Source organism: Felis catus, chromosome B1 (genome assembly GCF_018350175.1).
Source record: "Felis catus isolate Fca126 chromosome B1, F.catus_Fca126_mat1.0, whole genome shotgun sequence".
Lineage (NCBI taxonomy): Eukaryota > Metazoa > Chordata > Mammalia > Carnivora > Felidae > Felis > Felis catus.
In genome coordinates this window covers 28,798,344-28,812,675 of record NC_058371.1, presented here as the reverse complement: position 1 = coordinate 28,812,675, position 14,332 = coordinate 28,798,344, and the positions used below count along the sequence as shown (strand labels likewise).

Genomic DNA, 14,332 nt, shown 5'->3' with positions numbered 1-14,332 from the left:
TGTTGATTTTAATAGATTGGTACATTGTAAACACAGTTCTTGTTTGTATAAGTATCTCTGTTTAACTACATAATTATTTTATTTCCTGAAACTTAATACTGAATTAATCTGGGAAAGTGAAACAGAAGTTTGGAAACTAAAAGTAGCTATCAAAGCACATTTGGTAGTCAGTGGTTTCATTCTCTGTTTTAAGAACAAAGTGAATCCTGGATTTGATTTCTCAGTGTATCTGTTACAAAATCAATTTCTCCCTTTTCCAGTCATAGGGATAGATGTGGCTACAAAACATCTGTAGCTTCTGATCACCTAGGACTTTTGGAGGAAATTTAAAACTCTTTGAGAGAAAGACAATACAAAGCAGACTTTGAATATAAAGGGTGACTGTTAAAAACCGTGCAGAGGGATCAGGGAATATGGAAGCTGTGTGCAAATGGAAAATAGTGCTTTTCACAGCAGTCTTCATTAAGCACTGTGACTTGTACAGGGAAACAAAAAAGTTACCTGAACAGATCCAACTAAGTTGATAGAATACAACCACCATGCTGTTAAGACTATTAACATATCCAGCTCTTTACTCTCTTGTCCTTTATCGTCCCATTTAAAGATGGCTGAAGGTGGAAATAGATACTAGGCTGCAGAGGACAAGCCGAATGCATTGATTTAGCACAGTGAGGCCAGATATTTCCTGAGTATGCAATCACTTTGTGATAAAGTGTTTTCCACTAAAAACAAAAACAAATAGGGGCACCTGGGTGGCTCAGTCAGTTACCTCTTGATTTCAGCTCAGATCATGACCTCACAGTTCATGAGCTTAAGCTCTATATCAGGCTCCACACTGACAGTGAGGAGCCTGCTTGGGATTCTCTCTCTCTCTCCCTCCCTCTCTGCCCCTCCCCAACTTACACTCTGTCTCTCTCTCTCTCAAAAATAAATAAACATTAAAAATTTTTTCAGTAAATAAATAAACTTTAAAAAAATAAAAATGGGCAAAAACTTGAACAGACATTGCTCCAAAGAAGATATACCAAATAGCCAATAAGCACATGAAAAAAATGCTCAACATCATTAGCCACTAAGGAAATGCAAATCAAAGCCACAATAAGATATTACTTCACTTCATCACCTAGGAATAAGAATTATATGAAAGAGGAAGAAAATTATTTGGAGAAGATATGGAGAAACTAGAAGTCTTACCACATCGCTGGTTAAATGTAAAACAGTGCTGCCAATGTGATTGGGCAGTTAGCTCCTCAACAACTGAAATAGAATTATCACATGATCCAGCAAGTCCACTCCTAGATATATACCCCAAAGAACTGGAAACAGGAACTCGAGCAGATATTTGTAAGCCAGCATTATGTTCACTGCAGCATTATTCACAATAGCCAAAAGTGGTAAAAAAAACCAAGTGTCCATCAACAGATGAACATAAAACAGAATATAAACACACAATGAAATGTTACTCCGCCATAAGTTCTTTTTTATTTTTTTAAAGTTTTTTTAAAAATTTTTTTATGTTTGTTTATTTTTGAGACAGAGAAACAGAGCATGAGTTGGGGAGGGGCAGAAAGAAAAGGAGGCGCAGAATCTAAAGCAGACTCCAGGCTCTGAGCTGCCAGCACAGAGTCCAACACGGGGCTCGAACCCATGAACCGTGAGATCATGACCTGAGCCAAAGTCGGACGCTTAACCAACTGAGCCATCCAGGAGCCCCTAACGTTTATTTTTGAGAGAGATAGACAGAATGTGAGCGGAGAAGGGGTAGAGACAGGGAGACAGAATCCAAAGCAGACTCTAGGCTCTGAGCTGCCAGCACAGAGTCCAACACGGGGCTCGAACCCATGAACTGTGAGATCATGACCTGAGCCGAAGTCGGACGCTTAACCAACTGAGCCATCCAGGAGCCCCTAACGTTTATTTTTGAGAGAGATAGACAGAATGTGAGCGGAGAAGGGGTAGAGACAGGGAGACAGAATCCAAAGCAGGCTCCAGGCTCTGAGCTGTCAGCACAGAGCCCAACACGGGGCTCAAACTCAGGAACCATAGGACAGTGACTTGAACTGAAGTTGGACGCTTAACCGACTAAGCCACCCAGGTGTGCCAAAAGAAATTAAGTTCTGATACATGGTACAACATGAACGAACCCTGAAAACATTATGCTGAATGAAATAAGCCAGATGCAAAAGCACAAATATTTTTTTTAAAAATTAAAATTAAAAAATGTTTAAGAACGCAAATATTATATGATTCCAGAATGAGCAAATTCATAGAGAGAGATTATATTAGAGGTTACCAGGGGCTAGGCAGAAGGGGCAATGGGGAACTATTGAATAATTAGCCAGTTAGAACTTGGGGTGAAAAAGTTTTAAAAATAGTGGTGATGGGGGCACCTGGGTGGCTCAGTTAGTTAAGCACCAGACCTCAGCTCAGGTCCTGATCTCCAGGTTCGTGCATTTGAGCCCTGTGCCAGGCTCTGCTCAGAGCCTGGAGGCCTGCTTCAGATTCAGTGTCTCCCTCTTCCTCAGCCCCTCCCCCACTTGTGCTCTCTCTCCTTTCAAAAAAATGAGTAAACATTAAAAAAAAATTTTTTTTAAATAGTGGTGATGGCTGTGCAACATAGTGAGTGTAATTAATGTCAATGAGCTGTCCACTTAAAAACTGTTACAGTGGCACATTTTGTTACATATATTTTACCAGTGTTTTCTATTTTTTTTAATGTTTTATTTATTTTTTGATAGAACAAGCAGGGGAGAGGCAGAGAGAGAGGGGGGACAGAGGATCCAAAGTAGGCTCTGCGCTGACAGGCTGTCGGGGTTCGAACCCATAAACTGTGAGATCATGACCTGAGCCAAAGTCGGAGGCTCAACTGACTGAGCTAGGCAGGTGCCCCTTACCAGTTTTTTGTTTTTTTTTTAAAGATCATTCAGATGATGATGTTTCCCTGACCAAACTCTCCAATAGCTTCCCACTTCCCTCAGAATGAAAACCCAAATTTTCAAAATACCCTACGAGGTCCTACACTATCTGTCCTCAGCTCTTTCCCGTCTGACTTCACCTCCTCCAACTTCTCCCTTACTATCTCATTGTGCTTTAACTTAATGGCCTCCTAGACTGCTCTTTGAACACGCCAAACAGACTTCCTCAGGGCCTTTGCACTTCCCGCCCCACCCCAGCCACAGAACTAGCTTTCCTTCAGCTCTTTACTCAAAACTTACTGTTAAAGGATTTAAACTCAAGAAATCCAACTTAATTTGCTAAATTACACGTAATAGGTTATTCCCCTCGACTTTGGTATGAAAATATGGAGTGGCTCCATTTCTGCAGCAGTAAAGGCTGGATCCGAAGGGTACAATCCCAAGGGCCCAAGACAGGCAACCGGTGGCACAAGCTGAAGGTGGGAGGGAATGGGAAAGCTCACTTTTTGGCTGACGGAAGCCCTGGGAAGGCCTGCGGCAATGTGGGGGCCCTTTTCCGGTATGCTCCGGAGGTGGGAAGGGGTAGGAGGTCGCGGGTTTTAACGCACCTCCTACACACTGCCCAGCGGCCTGCTCTTCGGGACTGAGCACGCACCCCCAATGTCTGGGAAGGCTAGAATGATACCCCAGGGTCTGGAGCTGGCTGAAACAGGGGTAGGGAGGTCACGTTACCCTGAGAAGAGCCAGTTCAACGGGTCTGCTCCTTCAGCTGGATGAATTGTGAAGCGCCACAACAGCAGGGCCTGGAAGCCAGGCATCCAGGCAGGACACCAACTCAACAGACCTTATTCCCGCGCTGCAGAGCGCACGCCTTGGCGTCACGGCGCCCACGGCACATTATCAGCTGGGGTAGACCTATCTTCTCCACCCCTCCCTCCGAGGTCCGCCCCGCCCCCGTCCTCCATTCGTGGTGCGCTGCAGCCCTCCCATCAAGCCCAGCGGGCCAGGCGGCGCGCATGCGCAAGGGCTCTCGCTACCGCTGAGCATTCCGGGAAATGTAGTCCCTGTGCAGATGCCGCTGGGCCGCCAGAGTCCTGCATCCCGGAGGAACGTGGAGAAGTCACAACAGTCTCGCCACCTCCGTCCTCATTACCATCTTCACACCTGTCCAGTCACCTCGCACTCATAGTCCATCTCCGCGCGCCGGGCTTCGGTCAGGGCGCGCCCCGAGGAAGAGCGCGAGACCTTCTCTTCCCTCCAGCGGGCTGTGCTGGAGGAGGCGGGGTCCACGGCCCGCCCCCCGCCGCCACCCCCCCCTCCCCTCCCGGCGGGTATCGGGCCGGTGCCCGAAGAGAGGCGGCGGCCCCCGCAGCGGCCGCAGGAGGGGCGGCGGCGGGCGCCGCAGGCGATGCCCCTGCCCGGCTGCTCCGGCGGGGGACGGTGCGAGCGGCGGCGGCGGCGGGGGAGTTGGCGGGGGGCAGCGGCTGCGGCGGCTGCAGCAGAGGGGCCGAGAGCTGGCGGCGGCGGCGGTCGTGAAGGGCATCGGTAGCGGCGGTGATGGCAGTGTCGATGTGAGTGTTTACTGGCTGGGGACCCCCGGGGCTGCCGAGCCTGAGGCCGGCGGCCCGGCGGCGAGCGGGAGGCCGGGGCGGCGGAGGGATGCTGTGTGCGCGGTGCGGAGCCGGGAGACGCCGCCTGTCGCCGCCGACGGTCGGGCAGAGGCGGGAGCCGGGCGCTGCGGCGGCGGGCGCCGTGCACCGCGGCCCGGTGTGGGGGTCCCGGGCGGAGGCGGGGGCAGCGCAGGCCGAGGGGCGTCTGCGATTGTTCTCAACACCCCTCCCCCACCCCACCCCGTGTGTCTGTTTGTCACTTGCAGCTGAAGATGGAAAGAGCCAGGCGAAGGGGAGGCGGCGGCGGCCGCGGCCGCGGCGGCAAGAATGTAGGGGGCTCTGGCCTAAGCAAGAGTAGACTCTATCCCCAGGCCCAGCACTCCCACTACCCCCACTACGCGGCCTCAGCCACCCCTAATCAGGCTGGGGGTGCAGCCGAAATCCAGGAGCTGGCCTCCAAACGAGTGGACATCCAGAAAAAGAGGTTTTACCTAGACGTGAAGCAAAGCTCCCGGGGCCGGTTCCTAAAGATAGCTGAAGTCTGGATAGGGAGAGGCCGGCAGGACAATATCAGAAAGAGTAAACTGACTCTGTCCCTGTCTGTGGCAGCGGAGCTGAAGGACTGTCTAGGGGACTTCATCGAGCATTACGCCCACCTGGGCCTGAAAGGCCACCGACAGGAGCATGGCCACGGCAAAGAGCAAGCGTCCAGGAGGAGACAGAAGCACTCGGCACCCTCCCCACCAGTCTCTGTAGGGTCCGAAGAGCACCCTCATAGTGTCCTCAAAACAGACTACATAGAGAGGGACAATAGGAAATACTATCTAGACCTAAAGGAAAATCAGCGGGGTCGCTTCCTAAGAATTAGACAAACCATGATGCGGGGGACTGGCATGATAGGTTATTTTGGTCACAGTTTGGGCCAAGAACAGACTATTGTGCTCCCAGCACAAGGAATGATCGAGTTTCGTGATGCCTTGGTTCAGCTAATTGAAGACTATGGCGAAGGGGACATAGAAGAACGAAGAGGTGGAGATGATGACCCACTTGAACTCCCAGAGGGGACTTCTTTCAGAGTGGACAATAAAAGGTTCTACTTTGATGTGGGCTCTAATAAATATGGAATTTTCCTGAAGGTAAGTGAGGTGAGGCCACCTTACCGTAATACTATTACTGTTCCATTCAAAGCTTGGACAAGGTTTGGGGAGAATTTTATCAAGTATGAAGAAGAGATGAGGAAAATTTGCAACAGCCATAAAGAAAAGAGAATGGATGGCAGAAGTGGTGAAGAACAAGAATGCCTCGACTAGAGTGAATTTGAACTCCATCAGGCAAAATTTTAAATCATAAAATTGGCCAAAAGTACTGATCCATAATCATTTGAAGAAGTTTTTCCTCTTTTTTGGCCCTTTGTTATTAGTAATACCTCTGGTAGTTTATACTTCAAGGAGTCTGATTCTCATGTTACACGTAGAACATTATAATTCTTATGGGAATTCCGATCTTCCCAGAGCTAAATAGTTTAGCTGCTTCAACTGCTCCAGACCATTGAAGTATGCAAATCAGCACAAAATGTGACATTCTGACCTTCTAAATACCATAACTAAGATTTACATTGCACTATGACATAATCCTGAAAAAGATACATATACTTAATATGGAAGTGTGAATTTCTATTTAACAAGTTCCCCAAAAAAGTATTCCATCCCTACTTGTTAAAAGCTGCTAAGCTTACCTGTAGGGCAGTTACCACAGAAACAGAAATTGACCTCAAGTATAATACAAATATATTTATTTATAAAAGTACATGTAGAAATATATCAGTTGTTCATTGGATAACAGTATTAAACCATACCATTAAAGAGTCAAATCTTACAGCTACTACAGTATTCTATAATTTCAAATTTTGTGGTAACCCTGGAGTTTATAGTTGCCATATCAAAGCCGTGGGAGAGTTTTAATTGGTTGTTCTAAACTAGTTATAACCCTATCTTTACCTCTACTTACTGTACCATATATTTTTATTGACTTTCCGAAGTTTTAGGAATTACTTTTATGTCACTGTTGAGTGGGAGGCTTCATCCTATGGCTTTGCTATGGAAATCTTGGTGTTTTAGCCTTTCATGCTAATTTGAAGGTTGTGAGAGGTTTGTGGTTTTTTTTTTCCCCAAAATATATCGTGGACTCAAGGTGTTCTATTTTATGCTTCTTCTTTAGCACTCTTTCAGAGGGGTTGGTGCACCAGTTCACTGATACAAAAATACATCTGTAATAATACATTTTAGTAGCACTTTTGCAATTGCTACCCTTAAAACCGTGTCAACACTTCCAATATAAACCTGGCTTTTACAGGTATTTTAATTCCAGAAAAACAAACAAACAAACAAACAACTCTTTTTCTAAAAAGCATTTAGAATATAAATTTTCAGCCTGGGAAAATATTTTAGATTGGTTATAAACATATTTGAAAGGAAAATTCAAGCATTTTCCAAGGTGCTCTTTATGATACTTAAAAAGGTTTACTTTACACAAGACTCACCCAGTTACCTGTATTAAAAATTGCTTTCCAGGAAGTGCCACAGCAATTTTTCAACACCTAAGCAATTTTTAAACAAGTGGATATATTGTATATGTGTACCAACCCACCCTGTATTAACTGACTAGAATTTTATCTGTTGAGCTGCATTTTATTCTGATTGAAACTATCGTCTTTTATCTTGGCTTTATTCACCTCCCACACATTAAGTCCATATAATCATGTTTAAGAGCCAGACACTGATTTCAACCCCCAAATATAGCTCTCATTTATGAGAGCTGGCTGCATGGATTGAGATCAGAATGTAGCTCTCCTTTTATATACCATAAGTAGTTCAAAATAATTTTAATAATTTTTTTCCTTCAGAAGTTTGTCCCCAAGTACATTTAAGCAAGGTCACTAAGAAAACGTTATGAGTTAAGAAAATAATATTACTGGCCTCTCTTATTTAAAAACAAGCAATCAGTAACCCAGACATATATGCTGGTATTGGTTTTCAGATTGTATTTCACGTTTCCCCAAGTAGTATGAAGGAATCTCATTAGTTCATCATAAATGTGGACCATCTGGATTACTATGGAACAACCGAAGGTTGGAAGATAGTTGGAAATACTAGAGTTAATAGCACATGGTGGGTGTTGAGACTCTAAAAGTAGCAAGGATCTTTAAACAGTCCTAACTGTAAAATAACTATTGTAGACTTGATAAAAAGTAGCTTTTGGTATATGAAGGAGTGATGTGCACTTGAATTACTGTACTACTGATTGTTATTCCTGCCCATCATAGTGCCTATTAATAATTATCAACCTGTCAGATTTTGGCAAACTGGAGCTGTGCATGTTCCAGTATTCGAGTGTTCCTATCACTATTGCTATGACTGTATACTCTCTCTTAAAAACCTTCCCTCGTAAAATACTTACATCCATTAAGTCTAAATGATTTCTTTCTTGATTTTTAGTCTGATAAGATTTGAGAGTGTGTGTCTATATACATACATACGTGTGTATATATACATATACACAATACATGTCAGACTTAACTATCTTTAATTCATTGTATATAAATATTAATTTTGCATTAATTGTTTAAGTAAAGAATTAGTTAAGTAGCCAAATCTTCTACATTGTATGTATACTTCAAAGTTATTACCATCTCAAAGCTATAGATTGGTAGATGCATATATACCGGCAATTGAATATACTTTAGAATCACTAAGCCTTCTGCCAGTCCTTTTGTTTCACTTTTTTATATGTATTCATTGAAAAATGAAATGATGTTACAATTTTTTGATACTTAAAATTCCCAATTATTCATTAGCCATAATCAAATAAGATCCAGTTCAAAACTCTGGTATTAGGACATGTATTGCCATGTATCTTATAAAATAAGCTACTATTTTTATCTGTGCAATATACATTTTATTTATTGTCATTTGTAACATAAATGGAGCTGCAAGTGTACATGGTATTCTTCAAAATAATAGGATCCCTGCCTTGAAGACATTAAACTCTTAAGGCAACTGGATGTTAGAAGTCAAAAAATGAACATTCAAGTTAGTAACCAAAATTACTAGTTCATTGTATAATTCTAAAACACTGATGATGTTTGCACATAACCCAAGCATAATGTGGTATAGACTCAAAACTGTAATAATATAAGCTAATAGTATGAAATTTGGAAACGGGTTCCTCATAATAGTTGGCAGTGTGCTCCTAGCAATTGAAAGCAACACTAATCTGTTGCTTAATATGCAAAAGATGCAATGTATTATAAAAGTATTAAAAGTTCTGCCACATTTTATAATTTTCCTTGTTAAAACCCCAAACTGCCATGTCCCTTAAACTTGAGTCAAACACAAGCTTATTTGCACTAAAGAGCATGGCCAAAAAGTAAACGACAGGGTGGAAAAGCTAGTTGGAACCTCTTGAAATAATTGGTTCTAATGGGAGAATTTCACATTTGTCTATTTGAAAGCTATATGGTCCAGGCAGACAATCTGTCAGTTCACTAATTTAATAATGCACTTTACCTTTTGTATATAGAAGATGTACATTTATGCCACTTGAAAGGTGGGATGTGTTTCAATAACTATGTAGTTAGAATCTGTAGGGTGATCTCTTGCATGCAGATGTTTGTGTTGGAACTGCTATAATAACAAGTTTCCATTAAATCAGTGTAACGGAGAAGGGTAGAAGATGCTTTTGAAACAACTCCCAATACATTTAATGAACACTTAGAGTTCATATTTGTATTCTTAAGAACTAAAATCAATAAAAAACTACTTCTAGCCCAGATTAGTATTACAGTTGAGACTATATCTAGTTGAGACTCCCCATAATACCCTGAAAGTTAATTTTGGGAATTTGTGCAGAAAAAAATTTTTTAGTAATTCTGTTTCATTGTTGATGTGTGTTAAAACAACTAATGAAAAGACAGTACATGATACTGTGTAAGAATTAAAGGCATGGTTGGCTGATACAGTGTCATTAAGAAAACACCCAGACTAAAGAAATAAAGTTTCAAATTAAGAAAATGCGAAGAGCCTTAGAACCATTGCTAAAATCAATATAGTATTATTTCAAAATTTGCAGAACTAACTTTCACCAACCAAAAAGGGTATTGGGAGATTTAGTGTATCCTTTCATCCTAAAAACTTCCTGAGATGTACATTTGAAAACTAGATAATTGTTGCTTAATAATAGGTTGTATGTACTTTACTAAGAAACACTGTGTACTAACAATTCATCGAGAATATGCTATATTTACTGCATTCATTTTATATATATGGATAAGAATACATTATATATAATCATCCTATCTTAATATATTCATGTATTTATATTGTAATTTTGCAAATATTTTCAGTAAAATAAACATTTATCTGAGCTGCACAATTTGAAGAGGATGAAATTGGAATACACCCTCAGACACTCATTTTTACTAAGCAGCTACCATTGAAAGCTGGTGTATGTACTATCACTCCTTTAGATTTTGTTTTATGGTTTATTTTAATATCTAAGTGATTAGGACTTAATTTGAATTTTTAAGTGGCGTTCTGAAAATAATTTTTATAAACGTGAGATTTTTTTTTCCCTGCTTATTTCAAAATGTCTTTCATTGGAACTATTTATAAAATCCTATTCCAAGCTTTATGTAAGGGCTTTGCTTAGTCACCACATAGTTTGAAGTCTGTGTTTACTAAAACACCAAACATCTTTGGCAGGATAAAAATCTAAAGTAAACCACAAAGAGAAGTTAAAATTGACCCTATGCCAACAGAATAACAGAGGTGTAATACTTATCACTGCCAAGAAAGATTCTTATAGTCCTTCTGAAGTTTCCTTAAAGATTTTTTGAATTTCACAAGTAACGTGGCTAATGGCTAACCCATCACAGGAAGAAAATAAGGATATTAGTATGCTGTTGAGACAGACCATAGTCCACAGTGCTGTAGCGATGTTTTTCCCAATTTAAGGTCATGTGAAAGTTGAGTTTTTAAGTCACGCTTACTGTCACAAAGTAAAGATACCAAAACTTATGTAGGTGGATCTTGGAAAAACATATTTATGTATTAGTATATTTTCTTCTATAACATTAAAAAAAAGTTTTTTTTTTCTTAATTTGACTTGTTTTTTAAAATTAAATTTATTTTGGTAGTTTTTAATCAATATTTTTGAATAGGGAAAACATGTATGGTACAAAATTTAAATGCTACGGTTAGGTAGACAGTGAAAAGTAACCGGTGTTACCGATTTCTTACGTATCCTTCTAGAGTTACTCTGAATATACAAGCATATGTGTCTATACATATATTCTTTATAAACATACAAAGGAAAATATATACACTGTCCTGTGTATATGTCCTGGTAGTATCAGTTTTAGATCTGTCATTTTAAATGAATTTTTTCCCTTTTACTTAGATACCATACTTGTACTAGTTAACATAGCACCTAATTTGAATTATATTATTACACCAAGGGAACCTTAAGGAAATTTTGAATGAATCCCATTAATATTAACTTAAGATGCAAATATATGTATATATTAATTTAAAGTGTATAAATATTTAATTTCCCTTCGCTATCCCTAACCACCTTGCCCTTCCTGTCTTCCCCTGTTCCTTCTCTCAAAAGACTATTGGTCTTTTTCCTAAAGTAATACAGTTGAGGACTGGCAGGATATTAAACTATTTTACCAAGTGTTATGTTAGGTTAACTATGTTCTCTAATGAAAAACACTGATATTTAAAGCTTTAATAAATTATTACTTAAGTTTTACTAATTCTTTTAATATTTTATTGTTATCCAAAGACCTTGCCATTATGAGAGCAAATAAGTAATGGAACTATAGTGAAAGGTTGTGCTATGACTGTTGAAATCTTTTGATTTGTTAACATGAGCTTTTATCTTTATTATGATGAGGTTATTAATGAATAATTCATTTAGCAACCTAGTCAAATCCAGTACTAAACAAAGGGGTAACACTAGTCCTGATTGTTTAAGGCACGGATTCCCCACTGAAGGACTCAGAGTCCATCAGATGTCTTTGGGACCAGAAGGGGTACTATGATGATTTGCGGAGAGAGTAAAAACTTTGGGGCTATAAGGTTACAAGTACAACTAAACCATCTCCATTCTCTGCTGGAAGAGTATTAAACAGTAAATTGTTTGAAAATAAAGTTAGCATAATGCTTTAATAGTTTTTAAAACCCCTCCCCCCCCAAAAATCAAAATCAAATTCTCTTCTCATTCATATCAAACATGTATATTTAAAGTCATTTTTCTAATAACCACCAAGAAAAAATTATCTGAAAAATTGAAAGTCCCATGCTGGAACCTTAAAGGATATTGTCTAGTTATAAATTAAATCAACCAGAAGAAAAGATCTAGTACTATTAGAAGTACCTTAAAGAATATGAGGGTTAAGGAGGAATTTTTTAATAGATTGATATCTGTAAATTTTACAAAAATATTAAAAAGTTTTAAAAATTCAAGCACTGGTTTAAACATTAAAAATATATCTCCATAATTGGTGGCATAATTTCCTGTTTGTAAATGAGAGTTGTTAGAAGACAGGACCCTCTTAAATATATGTTTTTAAAGCATAAAAAAGTGTTTATTTTAATGATGAATAACCCATCATCCTTTACAGAATCTATAACATTGGTAAAACTCTCCAGTATTTACTTGTTCAAGCTTAAAATGGTTTATAGGTATTGCTTCTTATTTGAGGAGTGGGGTCAAAAAGAAGGTAAATTCTCCTGCAGGAACGAGTTTTGCTTAAAAAATTAGGAATTTCTCATCCTTAATCAAGGAGTTTCCCATGTTGGTGCTTTCAGGTAAATTGTGTTTTCCAAACTTTACCTTCTTTCAAATATTCTTTGTGAGAAATGTCTAAGGCCAGTGACATCTACCAGTAAATAAAAACTTATTCATAATGAAATTAGTGCTGCTACAGTGAAGTGAATTTGTGATGTGAATGTAAAGGAAATACTTATTAATGAAATATACATTTTCTTCCTTTCTGTTGTTGGCTTTTTTCTAAGATTGTATAGGAGTTGTCTGCCCTCTCATTTCCCCCTTATATAGTTTCTGTGTTATTCTATTCAAAGTGTTGATTGGTTTCCAGGAAATAATAGGCGTAAATAAAAGGAAAAGTAATCCCTAAGAAAAATGTTCATAGTAGTTAAAAGTTAGACTTGCTCCCAAGTGTAAGATTAGGGGAAAAAATGCTTTTGTGGGCTTTTGTCTTTATCAAAATGGTGGTATAAATCTGTTTATTTGATCTGATTAAAGACAGAATTTCTTGTGAGATACCTATATTCAGAAATCCTTAGTGTCTTATTTTTCTTGGAGTAGTATAATACATACTCTTCAAGGTTTTATTTATTATTTGTTGTGGATTTGATGAGACTGTTGCCTAGAGCTAACAAATACACAAGGAAGAGAGAAGAGAAAGGTAGTGGTTTACTATTTTGTTTGCCTATAGCAAAAGAAATCAATATAACAAAATGGAAGAAATAAGACTTCTCAAGACCAAATCCCTATTTATTTAACCTTTAAAAGATCATTTGAGAAAGAATAATAAGACCTAATTCTTCCAGTGTAAGGCCTGACTCTCAGTAAACCATTTAACTTCAGTAGGATGGCTTCCTTTTATGAAAAATGAACAAGATTGTGCTAGAAGCTAAGGTTCCCTCCTACTCTAAACTTCTAATAATATTCTGTATCAATGAAGTGTGAAAGAAAAAAACAGAATACCAGAATTGGAAAGTATAAGACAATCTGTATTAAAAACAAAATAATGCAGCAATCTGTGCTTATACCCAAAAGAACAGGAAGAAGTGGCAGTTTTATCACATGTATGTATCTCTTCAGCCACACAAAATGAAATTTTGTTCCTGGCCCTTCTTAAGATCAAACTGTTTACACTAACTGTACAATCATCCTATGCTTTAATTTTTTTATGGAAATACTTTTATTATCTGTATGAGGTCTTGTTCTTTGGAAGCATTACTTCTTTCTACACATTCTGTAATCATTTCTTACATTCTGCATGACAAAAGAATTTTAAAAATTAACATCACACCCTGAAATGGCATTGTACCTGAAAGAACCTTAAATTATGTTGCTAAGTAATACACCACTGCTATCATTTCAGGGGCCCCTGAGAATCAAATACTACCTTTGACCTCTATTTCCTTGGTCTACTGAACGTATTACGTTACAAATAATGATGTTTAACAAAGGAAATCAGGAAGGGCACTGAACTGTGAACGATATGGTTCTACTTTAGAGGACCCGTAACTACTAGAGTGTGCAAAGATAAAACATCATAATGAGTTTGTTTGTTTTGTTTTTAGCCTTGAGAAACCACCAAGGTTGGTGATTGAAGGAGAAGAGAAGAACACATAAGGGTTTTTGTCCCAGATGCTTTACTTAGGCGCCCAAATCCTCGAGTATACAGTGCCACCACTGTCAGTAGATCAAATGGAAAAGAGTGACACCTTTCTCCCTAGACCTCTCCTTCTGGTGCCCATTGGTTTATCAGAGACCGTGCTTAAGAGTTACCAAAGTGTATTTTGAAGTGTGTATACACATGTGTATTTCATTAATTTCAAAAATCTCTGCACATAAAATTCCATTGCAGAAATAGTCCATATGATAAAGCAGCCTTTAAGCCTGGTGGTGCTTTGCCATAGCAATCTTGTTGGTCAGTTCGCAAAAAATTCTGTTGAGAATGGATTGCCTGTTGTTAGAATTTTTTTTTCT

The 14,332-nt window shown here is 39.3% G+C and overlaps 2 protein-coding genes across 6 annotated transcripts in view; one reads left to right on the top strand and one right to left on the bottom strand.

Moving 5' to 3' along the window:
* WRN (WRN RecQ like helicase) overlaps positions 1-4,175 on the bottom strand; it is a 149,765-nt gene extending 145,590 nt beyond the window's left edge. For 2 of the 3 annotated variants that reach the window (XM_045055341.1, XM_045055343.1), the window contains exon 1: positions 3,648-4,174. The gene's annotated coding sequence lies outside the window, so the exon portion shown is untranslated. Of the gene's footprint in view, positions 1-3,647 lie in introns of all 3 variants that reach the window. The other variant, XM_023252444.2, reaches the window with a different exon arrangement.
* An 88-nt stretch (positions 4,176-4,263) lies between these two features.
* PURG (purine rich element binding protein G) overlaps positions 4,264-14,332 on the top strand; it is a 37,070-nt gene continuing 27,001 nt past the window's right edge. The window contains exons 1-3 of one of the 3 annotated variants that reach the window (XM_045055347.1): positions 4,264-4,486; positions 4,792-5,661; positions 7,893-7,894. In XM_045055347.1, coding sequence (XP_044911282.1) covers positions 4,798-5,661; positions 7,893-7,894 — 866 coding nt within the window. In that variant the 5' untranslated portion in view covers positions 4,264-4,486; positions 4,792-4,797. Of the gene's footprint in view, positions 4,487-4,791; positions 12,881-14,332 lie in introns of those variants that run through there. The other 2 variants (XM_023252443.2, XM_023252442.2) reach the window with 2 other exon arrangements.